At 45.2% G+C, this 11,250-nt stretch overlaps 1 protein-coding gene across 1 annotated transcript in view; it reads left to right on the top strand.

The window, feature by feature from the left end:
• The first annotated feature begins 1,232 nt into the window (after positions 1 to 1,232).
• The window catches only part of ociad1 (OCIA domain containing 1), a 28,295-nt gene continuing 18,277 nt past the window's right edge, over positions 1,233 to 11,250 (top strand). Inside the window, exon 1 of the mRNA XM_052033559.1 lies at positions 1,233 to 1,888. Within this exon, the coding sequence (XP_051889519.1) occupies positions 1,799 to 1,888 (90 nt within the window). The 5' untranslated portion in view covers positions 1,233 to 1,798. The remainder of the gene's footprint in view (positions 1,889 to 11,250) is intronic.

Raw genomic sequence — 11,250 nt, 5'->3', positions numbered from 1 at the left:
CTACATTCTTTAAAATATAGGTTTGTAAACAGCATAACACCTCTAATAAAACATAAGAAAATAAAAACAAACTGCTCAAAACGATCAGTAGATCATGATTTAAGTTTTCAGGTCTACATCTATTCATCAGACCACATCATTTTTTTTCAGATCTGCAGTTTTTGTTCCACTAGGTAAAACTGGCCTCATGCGCATATCAGACCTAGGATCGTTTAAACGCTAGAGGCTCACAAATCAGCCAATTCAACTCGCATACAAGCGGGGACGGAGTAAACCAGTAACATACAGCGCATTTCTAAGTTAAAAAAAACTCTTCACAGAAACAATATCATTCAAAAGCCACCTAAAACTACATTTTAAAGCAGATCGGTTACAGAAGTAAATTTAAAACAATTTTGAAACTTTACAGGTAATTTCAGAGCTTAGGGTCTTTTTGTGATTTTTCTCTCGCACACCACATTCTGAGACACAATAACCGACCAACGCACGTTCCTTCCCTTGCACACAGACTACAATGTGAGACTGAATATCGCAGACACTTTCATCCGCCGACTGCAGTGTATTGAAGGGAAACCCGAGGATCGGTCGCTCGCTCGCTCTCATGCACACAGGATAACCCACAGAGATGGGGCACTAAACTCCCAGACAATAATCTAGAGTTTCTCTTCGGTCTCTATTCCCCCCCCCCCCCCATCAAAAACTCTCCCTCCGCTTTCCCACTTCCCCACCTCCCCACACACTCATCAAGTAACAGCAAGGAGCTTTGTTCACTCGGGCCCTTGACGAGCTCGGCCTCACGCTCGCTCCCAAGCGCTTTGTTGCCCCCCACCGCCGCCTGCAACAACGACCGAGGTCGTGTGCCTGAGCCCACCGGGTCGGATCCGATCGAGCGGCCTCCAACACACACGCTTGCCGTGAATTCCCGGGGTCGGGAGCTCTACACAGCATCTACCTGTAGCGCTGCAGATCGGACTGGTGTGTGTCAGTGTCCCGGTACCGGACCCTGGCCGGTGTTGCTCCGAGCTCCTACTGGTTACTGCCGGCAACCGCCCCCCCCCCTCTCCCTCTCTCTCTCTCTCTCTCTCTCTCTCTCTGTGGTTTGCTTGTTTGTTTTCTTCCCTTTCTCTCCCCCGTCCCCCTCTCTCCTTCTAGGCCGGTCGCCGCGTCCCTTCCCCCCAACTCTCGGCCGCCGCTCAACTCGCCTGCTTTTTTTTCCCCCTCCCTCCGTGACAACCGGGCTCGCTCTTCCCGGGAGTCCCGCCCTTTCGCCTCGCCGGATTGGTTCGATGGCGTCACATCGCACGGGTCAGCGGCGGGGAGTCCGGTCGCCCATTGGCGAGGACGGGTCGTCGATCAAGGTAGCGTCGCAGATCGGTTACTTTCCGGTCTCCCGACTGTTTTAAAAGGCAAATGAGGAAGTGGGGGATAAAAAGTGCAATGGAAGAGTGTGAGTTGTGTGCGAAACATTGGACCTGACGAGGTCACATCGCTGCTCGCCTGTAACTGTGTTGCTCCTATGCTGAAGATGATAGGAACACAATTAATTAAAAACCTCCTTTGCTGAAGACATAAAATGATGAGCCCAAGTTACTAAGCAGCAGACGGTGAACATTTGTTTGCGCCACCTGACGGATTCACCTCCCTCCTGTGCGAGCAGAGGGTTGTTGACCCAGTTTAAGGGTCCGTCCGCAAAACCGTTTCCGGCGGTGCCGTGCCATGAACAGAAATGTTTCCGGGTCTTTACCCGTGTCAACCGTTGGAGGGAGAAGCGCCCCCGGAGCTGCCGGCGTAACCGTTGATGGCGCGAACTGCGGCTGGGGTGGAGTTCCCCCTGAGCGGGGAGGAACAACAGCAGCAGCCGCCCGGGCCCACGGTCGGCACTGCCCAGGTATCCGCTGAACCGGGTCTTTCTTTCTCCCCCCCCCCCCCCCCTGCGCGCACGGAGGGGTGACCTCGGGGGATGGGTTTAGGCGTGACATTCGCAGTCAGTGGGGTAGGAGGCTGGGTTCCAGGCAGAATGGATCAGGCCCGCGTTTGCTCTGGGGGAATGGTGACAAGGTCCCCGGACTGCCTTGGTCTGTGGGTCCGTGGTACCCTTCATGTGACCTCCGTGAACGGAGGGAAGTTCCTGGCCAGGTGCTGCAGTGAGGAGCTTAACCCTCCAACTGGCTGAGTTGCAGAGCGGCCACGGGCTGCTTGTCCGTCTGCACTCCCTGCCCGGCTTTTGGGTTGTGATTAATGCTCCTACGAGTGATTCCGCCCTCTCCTCGACTTTTGCTTGCACTGCATTATCCCTTTTCAAACTTGCTCTGTGTTGCTTTAGCCCCATAATCAGTATCAATCCTTTAAGTATACCTGGGGTCCCTTTCAATCATTTTGCTGACATGCCAATAAACGAATTCTTATAACTAGATCAACTACCCTTTATGGGACAGTATTAGACCAAAGACAGGTAAGGGAGTTATAATCGTAAATTGCAGCCAGCTCTCGAAACTGTTGACGGAATAATAACAATCTTCTGGTCTCTTTGTTATAGACACCGCTTTTGCACTTTTCAACAAATGGGTATTTCTTAGGCTATACTTCTAATGGATATTAGCAAATTTAAAGATCTTGACTAGTCTGTTGACATTTTTTCTTTAGATAGTTGAGTACAGTTTGAAATTAATGATCTGCATTAGGGAAATAATACAGTTCCATCTTGGCTTTATTCAGCAGCATTGTTACTTGAAGCCCCAATTCAAAATGTTTACATACTCCAATGCAGACAGCTGTTATTTTTAGTTGTTATTGAACTTGTTGAACTGAGGCTTTGTAGTTCGAGTGCATATTAAATGGTCTGTAGCATTAATTTGAAGTAAAGAGCATGTCTGTTTTCATAGCCAGAAGCCAATGTTTGTCTGGAAATGGGAATTGTTTTCCAAGAACATTTGCTTCTTGGTTAAATCACTCATTGAGCATGCACATCATGTAAAGTTGAAGGTCGTGGTCTCTGAACAAGTTTTTCACTAAGCAGTTAAAGACTACTGGTGCACCTGAGGTCCTAGTTAGTTTCATTTTTAATTTCTGGCTTTGCTGACAGATGACTACCAAGATATGGGACATGATCCAGGTTTTCCAAGGTCCCTTTGAGGACCTCTCATACTCAGAGGGTGGAGACATGGAGCTCTGACTTTTGAGTCTGCACCCAGGCAGGTCATCTGCATACTACATCTGAGTCTGGAGTGGAGACATTGGAGTTTGAAACATTTTTCCTTTTTGTTCTGTGGGAAGCTTGATGGAGTTAAGGTGCAATATTCTGGAGAACAATTAAAGAGACTGGAGTGATGACGCAGCCTGTACTTGGGGTGGGGGGGCGGGATTGCTGGTTGATACATTGGTTTAGAATCACACCTTGCATTTCCTTAGTAGTGGCACTCAGTTTGTGATCTACTAGACAGGAGCGGTTTCTCCCTTCCTGCATGCTTTGGAGATGCAGACTTGCAACAGATTATATATGATTAAATGATTTGGAGACGCAAGCAACTGTAAATGCTGGAACCTGGAGCAGAAGATAAACTGCAGGAGGAAATCTGTGTCGAACAGCATCTCTGGAGACAAAGTGATAGTTGATGTTTTGGTCAAGACCCTACATCAGGACTGAGGGTGGAGGTAGGATAGCCAGTAGTATCCAATTGAGAGGAAGGCGTAATACAGAGGGTGGTAGATAGTTGCAACCAGGTAATGGAGGGATGATGGAATGGGGGGGGGGGGGTGGGGGGGAGGAATGGAGAGGAGGAGAATAGGGGGGATTGGATAGCTGAACCAAGGGAGGAAAACCCAAGTTGATGTATGTGGGTGATGGGCAGATAGAATCAGGTAGGGAAGCATGAGAAAGGGAAGGAGGGTTGAAATGACATGCAACCAGAAGTGCAAGATGGTCATTACATCCTGTGATCTTACGACCAGTCACACCTTCCCTCTCCTTTCCCTTTCTGCTTTCTGAAGGGACCACTCTCTCCATGACCCCCCTATCTGCTCATCCTTTTTCACCCACCCCTCCCCATCCCCTGGCACTTTCCCTTGCAATCATTGGAGGTGCAATGCTTATCCCTACACCATCTCCCTCACCATCAGTAGGGATAGGCAGCAACACCTCACTGGTGCCCCACAAGACTGCATCCTCAGCCCCCTACTCTACTCCCTATACACTCAGGACTGTGTGGCCAGATTCTGCTCTAAGTCCATTGACAAGTTTGCAGATGATACCACTGTAGTGGGCTGTATCTCAAGTAACAATGAATCGAAGTACCGGAAGTAGAGTAGAGAACCTAGTGACATGGTGTCTGACAACAAACCTTTCCCTCAATGTCAGCAAAACAAAAGAGCTGGTCATTGACTTCAGGAAGGTGGGCAGTGCACATGCTCATGTTTACGTCAATAGTGCTGAGGTCTAGAAGGGTTGAGAGCTTTAAGTTTACTAGGAGTGAACATCAACAATAGCTTGTCCTGGTCCAACCACATTGACGCCATGGCCAAGATAGCTCACCAGTGCCTATAATTCCTCAGGAGGCTAAAGAAATTTAGCACGTCTCCTTTGACCTTCACCAATTTTTATCAATGCACCGTAGAAAGTATTGTATCCAGATCCATCACAGCTTGGTATGGCAACTGATAAGACTCTGGCGCATGACTGCAAGAAACTTCAAAGAACTACACAGCTCAGCGCATCAGGGAAACCAGCCTCTCCTCTATGAACACTTCTCACTGCCTCAGTAAAGCAGCCAGCGTAATTAAAGACCCCACCCACTCTGGACATTCTCTCTTCAATTCCCCGTTCCGCCATCAGGCAGAAGATAAAAAAAAGTCTGAAAGTGCATACCACCAGGCTAAAGGACAGCTTCTATCATAAGACTATGAATGGTTTCCTAGTAGATGGACTCTTGGCCTCACAATTTACATCAATATGACCTTGCACCTTGTCTACCTGCACTGCACGTTCTCTGTAACTGTAACACTTGATTCTGTTACTGTTTTCCCTTGTACTGCCTCAATGCACTGTCGTAATGAATTGATCTGTATGAACGGTATGCAAGACAAGTTTTTCATTCTACCTCAGTACATGTGACAATAATAAACCAATTTACCATCTAAGGACTGAAACAACCCTTTCAGGAAAAGCAGAGATTTGTGTGCACCTCCTCCAACCTGGTCTCTAGAACATTATTAAATTCAGAAGTTTGACATATTAAGTTCTATGAATGCCAGAACTAGTTCTCTCTCTCGTGCTCGCTCTGTCAATGCTATTCCTTACTATACTGTGGGGTATGATTACTATATTAAATGTTTTTTGGTGTATTTTCCAACTATTGGCAATATCAACTTATGGATGTCTCTAAAAACAGAATCTGTTTGTTACCTAGGGATAATCTCTAAATATTTGGTTCAATCTGAATAAAGCAAACAATGAAGCCACAAATTCACTGTGGCAGTGTGGGAAACAATCTGAGATACCAGAATGCTTCCTTGAAAAGAGCTTTTGTTCAGTGAGGAGAGGTAAAGTAGTCTGGGCTGATACTCTTGAGCACAGAAGAATGAGAGACTATCTCATTGGAATGTACAAAATTCTTAAGTTGACTTGACAGGGCAGATGCAAAGTTGGTTTTCCCGGGTTGGGGAGTTCAGAATGGGTAAGGGGTGGCCCTGGCACATAGTGGTCACAATCTTAAAGTAACAAGTTGGCCATTCAGAACAGATGAGGACCTTCTTACCCTTTTGGCATTCACTGTCTAGGGGGGCTGTTGAGGCTCAGTGGCTGAATATATTGAAGGCAGAGAATGATAGATACTAAGGAGATCAAGGGTTGTATGGTGAATGCAGAAAAGCAATTCTAAGGTCGAAGATGAGCCATTATCGAATGGCAGGGCAGCCATGTCCCTTTTGACAATCACCAACTTTTATCAATGCACCATAGAAAGCATCCTATCTGGATGCATCACAGCTTGGTATGGCAACTGCTGTGCCCAGGACTGCAAGAAACTGCAGAGAGTTGTGGACATAGTGCATCACTGAAACCATTTCTTTTAACATAACCTAGGAGATACAAGCCATTTGGCCCTCCTGTGTGCACTGCCATTCAATGAGATAGTGGCTCATCTTTTATCGTCGTGCCATGTTCCTGCACTAACCTCATCACTTGACTGCCTCAGTATCCAGAAATCTATATTGATGAAGCTTAATGACCAAGTTCCACAGCCCTCTTGGGTAGAGGATTCCTAAGATTCACAACTTTTTTCACTTCAGTCATGAATGCCTGTTATTTTATGATTGTAATAACTGATTCTAGACATCCCAGCCAGGAGCAACATTGCTGCATCTACTCTGAAGACCCACCAGAATATTATGTTTCCATGAGATCACCCCTCCTACTTCTAAATGTGAGAGTAAAGGTAGACTGCTTAATCTCTCCTATAGTACAGCCACCACCCACTCCCCCACCCACCAATCCCAGGAATCATTCTGGTAAAGCTTAGTTGCACTCCCTCTATTGTCAGTATATCTTTCCTTACGCATACAACATCACTGTATTCCAGATGTTTTCTCACCAGTGCCTGATATGATTCCAGTAAGAAGTCTGTACTTCAGTCCTCTTGCAATAAAGAGCAGCATCCATTTTACCTTAAATTTCATGCTGCATCTCTATGGTAACTTTTAGTTTGTGCAAGGATTCCTAGTTCCTCTGAATATCAACAACTGTCAGCTTGCTATTTTGAGATGTCTGCCTCTTCTGTTTCTACCAAACTGCATGTCCCCACGTTTTTCCACAGTATTTTCTACTTGCAGAATCCTCACCCATTATTCCAGAATTGTGAGGGGGAAGGGAACCGGAGGAGTAGGTCAGATGAAGAAGGGGATGGGGAAAGTCAGATCTGACAGGTAGAGAGGCTTTGAGGAAGGAGAAGCAGAGTACAGGCTACAAAAGTAGTAAGGTGGATGGGCTAAAGTGCATTTACTTGAATGCGAGAAGCATCAGGAATAAGGGAGATGAACTGAGAACTTGGATAAGTACATGGGACTATGATATTGTGGTTATTACAGAGACATGGCTGACATTGGGGCAGGAATGGATATTGAATATTCCTGGTTTTCAGTGTTCTGAAAGGGATGGGGGGGGGGGGTGGCGATACTGGTCAGGGATACAGTTACAGCTGCAGAAAGGGTGGATAATGTAGAAGGATCCTCTCTAGAATCAATATGGGTGGAAGTTAGGAATAAGAAAGGGGCAGTTACCCTCCTGGGAGTATTCTATAGGCCCCCCGGTTGCAGTAGGGATACTGAGGAGCAGATTGGGAGGCAGTTTTTGGAGAGATGCGAAAATAACAGGGTTATTATAATGGGAGACTTCAACTAGCCAAATATTGATTGGAACCTACTTAGTGGTAGTTTAAGTGTCCAGGATGGATTCTTGACGCAGTATGTTGATAGGCCGACGAGAGGGAATGCCATATTAGATCTAGTTTTAGGTAATGAACTGGGTCAGGTGACAGATCTAACAGTGGGTGAGCATTTGGGAGACAGTGACCATTGCTCCATAACCTTTAGAATTGTCATGGACAGGGATAGGAGCAGAGAGGATGGGAAGATATTTAATTGGGGGAAGGCGAATTATGAGGCTATAAGGTGAGAACTTGGGAGTGTAAATTGAGGTGACACATTTGAAGGGAAATGTACTATGGAGATGTGGTCGATGTTCAGGGATCTTTTGCAGGATGTTAGGGATAAATTTGTTCCGGTGAGGCAGAGAAGGAATGGTAGGGTGAAGGAACCATGGGTGACGAGAGAGGTGGAACAACTAGTTAGGAAGAAGAAGGCATCATACATAAGGTGTAAGCAGCAGGGATCAGACAGGGCTCGTGAGGAATATAGAGTAGCAAGGAAGGAACTTAAGGGCTGAGGAGAGCGAGAAGCAGGCATGAAAAGGCTTTGGCAAGTAGGGTTAAGGAGAATCCCAAGGCTTTTTTCTCGTACATGAAGAGCAGAAGGATGGCTAGAGTAAAGGTAGGTCCGATTAAAGACACAGGTGGGAGGATGTGCCTGGAAGCTGTAGAAGTGGGTGAGGTTCTCAATGAATACTTCTCTTCAGTATTCACCAAGGAGAGGCGTCTTGATGATGCTGAGAACAGTGTGGGTGAGGGTAATGTTCTAGAGTATGTAGATACTAAGAGAGGATGTGTTGGAGTTGTTAGAAAATGAGGACAGATAAGTCCCCAGGGCCTGACAGAATATTCCCCAGGCAGTTTTGTGAGGCAAGGGAGGAGATTACTGAACCGTTGGTTAGGATCTTTGAGTCCTTGTTGTCAATGGGTATGGTACTGGAGGATTGGAGGGTGGCGAATGTTGTCCCCTTATTCAAAAAAGGTAGTAGGGATAGTCCAGGGAATTACAGACCAGTGAACCTTATGTCTGTGGTGGGTAAGCTGTTGGAAAGGATTCTAAGAGATAGGATCTATGAGCATTTGGAGAAATATTGACTGATTAGGGACAGCCAGCATAGCTTTGTGAAGGGAAGATCTTGCCTCACAAGCCTGATAGGGTTCTTTGAGGAGGTGACCAGGAAGATTGATGAGGGCAGTGGATGTGGTCTACGTGGATTTTAGTAAGGCGTTTGACAAGGTTCCGCATGGTAGCCTTCTTCAGAAAGTCAGAGGCCAAGGGATCCAGGGAAGCTTGGCCGTGTGGATTCAAAATTGGCTTGCCTGTAGAAAGCAGAGGGTTGTGGTGGAGGGAGTGCATACAGATTGGAGGGCTGTGACTAGTGGTGTCCCACAGGGATTGGTTCTGGGACCTCTACTTTTTGTGATATTTATAGATGACTTGGATGAGGGGGTGGAAGGGTGGGTTAGCAAGTTTGCAGATGATACAAAGATCGGTGGTGTTGTGGGTAGTGTGGAGGGTTGTAGAAGCTTGCAGAGGGATATTGATAGGATGCAGAGCCGGACTGACAAGTGGCAGATGGAGTGCAATCCAGAGAAGTGCGAGGTGGTACACTTTGGAAGGACAAACTCCAAGGCGGAGTACAAGGTAAATGGCAGGATTCTGGGCAGTGTAGAGGAGCAGAGGGATCTGGGAGTTCATATCCACAGATCACTGAAAGTCACCTCACAGGTGGATAGGGTAGTTAAGAAAGCTTATGGGATGTTAGTTTTCATAAGTCGTGGGATCGAGTTTAAGAGCAGCAAAGTAATGATGCAGCTTTACAAAGCTCTGGTTAGGCCACACTTAGAGTACTGTGTCCAGTTCTGGTCGCCTCATTATAGGAGGGATGTGGAGGCATTGGAAAGGGTGCAGAGGAGATTTACCAGGATGCTGCCTGGATTAGAGAGTATGTATTATGAGGAGAGACTAAAGGAGCTAGGGCTGTTCTCATTGGAGAGGAGGAGGATGAGGGGAGACATGAGGTATACAAGATATTGAAAGGAATAGATAGAGTGGACAGCCAGTGCCTCTTTCCCATGGCACCAATGCTCAATACAAGAGGACATGGCTTTAAGGTATTTGGTGGGAAGTTCACGGGAGATGTCAGAGGGAGGTTTTTCACCTAGAGAGTGGTTGGTGCATGGATTGCGCTGCTTGGGGTGGTGGTGGAGGCTGATACGTTGGTCAAGTTCAAGAGATTGTTAGATAAGCATATGGAGGAATTTAAGATAGAGGGATATGTGGAGGAAGGGGTTAGATAGTCTTAGGTGTGGTTTGAAGGGCAGCACAACATGATGGGCCGAAGGGCCTGTATTGTGCTGTATTGTTCTATGGTTTATTTGATCTGTATATCCCTGTGAAGCCTCTGCATCCTCTTAAAACCCTCACTGCAATCAGCTTTGTATCATTAGTAATCTTGGATATATTGTTCTTAATTTCCCCCACCCAAATCATTGAGAGACTGTGAATGCCTGATTTCCCCCAGCACCAAACCCTGTGGCACACCACTATTCCCAATTTGTCATTCCAAAAATGAACCATTTACTTCTACTGTTTTGTTGATTAACCAATTCTCTACCAGTATATTATCATCGTTACTATGTGTGCTAATTTGTTTACAAATCTCTTGTGTGATACTTTATCAAAAGCTTCTGAAAGTTGAAATACACTGTGTCAGTTGAATTGCCCAGAACTAAAACTTAATAGATTGCAGCATTTTCATTAGTAATGACTTGGGGCTAACAGATCTAGGTAACCCCCTGTTTATTCTCCATCTATCAAATCGTGAGGTTATATTTGTAATCAGCAAGAACTGTTTTAGAATCCATGGAATTTTGGAAGATGACAACTAATTAATTTACTATCCCTAAAACCAGCTTGCACAAAATTCTGAGGTGCGGGTCATCAGGCCCTGGGTATTTTTTGGCTTTCAATGCTATCGATGTTTCCAATGCTTTTTATAAATTAATGCTAATTTCTTTGAGTTCATTCACTCTAGACTGTAATTTTCCAATATTTCCAAAAGATTTTCTGCACCTTTATGATAGTAGGCAAAATATTTGTTTGATTTCTTTGCCCTTATTCCTGGATATAATTTCTCTTGCCTCAGTGTGTCCAGGAACAATATTAATGGATAATGTTTTCCTTTCTACATATCTATGAAAGTTCTTGGACTTTATTTTTCACTAGATTATTCTCGTATTCCACTTTTCTTCTATCAATACCTTGGGCCCCTTTGCTGAATTTTGACATTTTCTCAACCACTGGGCAATGGCTCTTTTTGGCAACATTATAAGTCTTTGCTTGTTCATTAACACTCTTTAACTTATTACCTATCGCTGGACCACTTTTCTTGTTGGGTTTTTGTGCTCAGAAGGAATACTAATTTGCTATAAACTATTAATTCTCTAAATGTTAACCATTGCTTGTTTAGTGTCATGCCTTTTAAATGTAGTTTCCCAATCTACCATGACCAGCTCATGTCTCCTGCACTCAGGATTGCTTTATTTAAAAGTCCTAGTTTTGGTTTGAACTCAATCACTCTTACTTTTTTCTTATAAAATTCTGTTGCATACTCATTGCTCCCTGAATGATATCTTAACTACCAAATCATCAATTAACACTTTCCCATCAAGCAGTATGAAATTCAAACTAGCTTATTTCCTCCTTGGTTACCCAAACATACTGATTTGTCCTCCACAATTGTTACTCATTTAGTTTTCCTAGACTAAAGGTAGATTAAAGTGCCCCAAATGTGATCCTGAAATATTTAATTTGTAACCCTGGTCACTTTAC

The sequence above is a fragment of the Pristis pectinata genome, chromosome 2 (assembly GCF_009764475.1).
Source record: "Pristis pectinata isolate sPriPec2 chromosome 2, sPriPec2.1.pri, whole genome shotgun sequence".
In the NCBI taxonomy this organism is placed as follows: domain Eukaryota; kingdom Metazoa; phylum Chordata; class Chondrichthyes; order Rhinopristiformes; family Pristidae; genus Pristis; species Pristis pectinata.
Note: the sequence above shows the minus strand (reverse complement) of the source record. Positions and strands in the feature narration are given on the sequence as shown.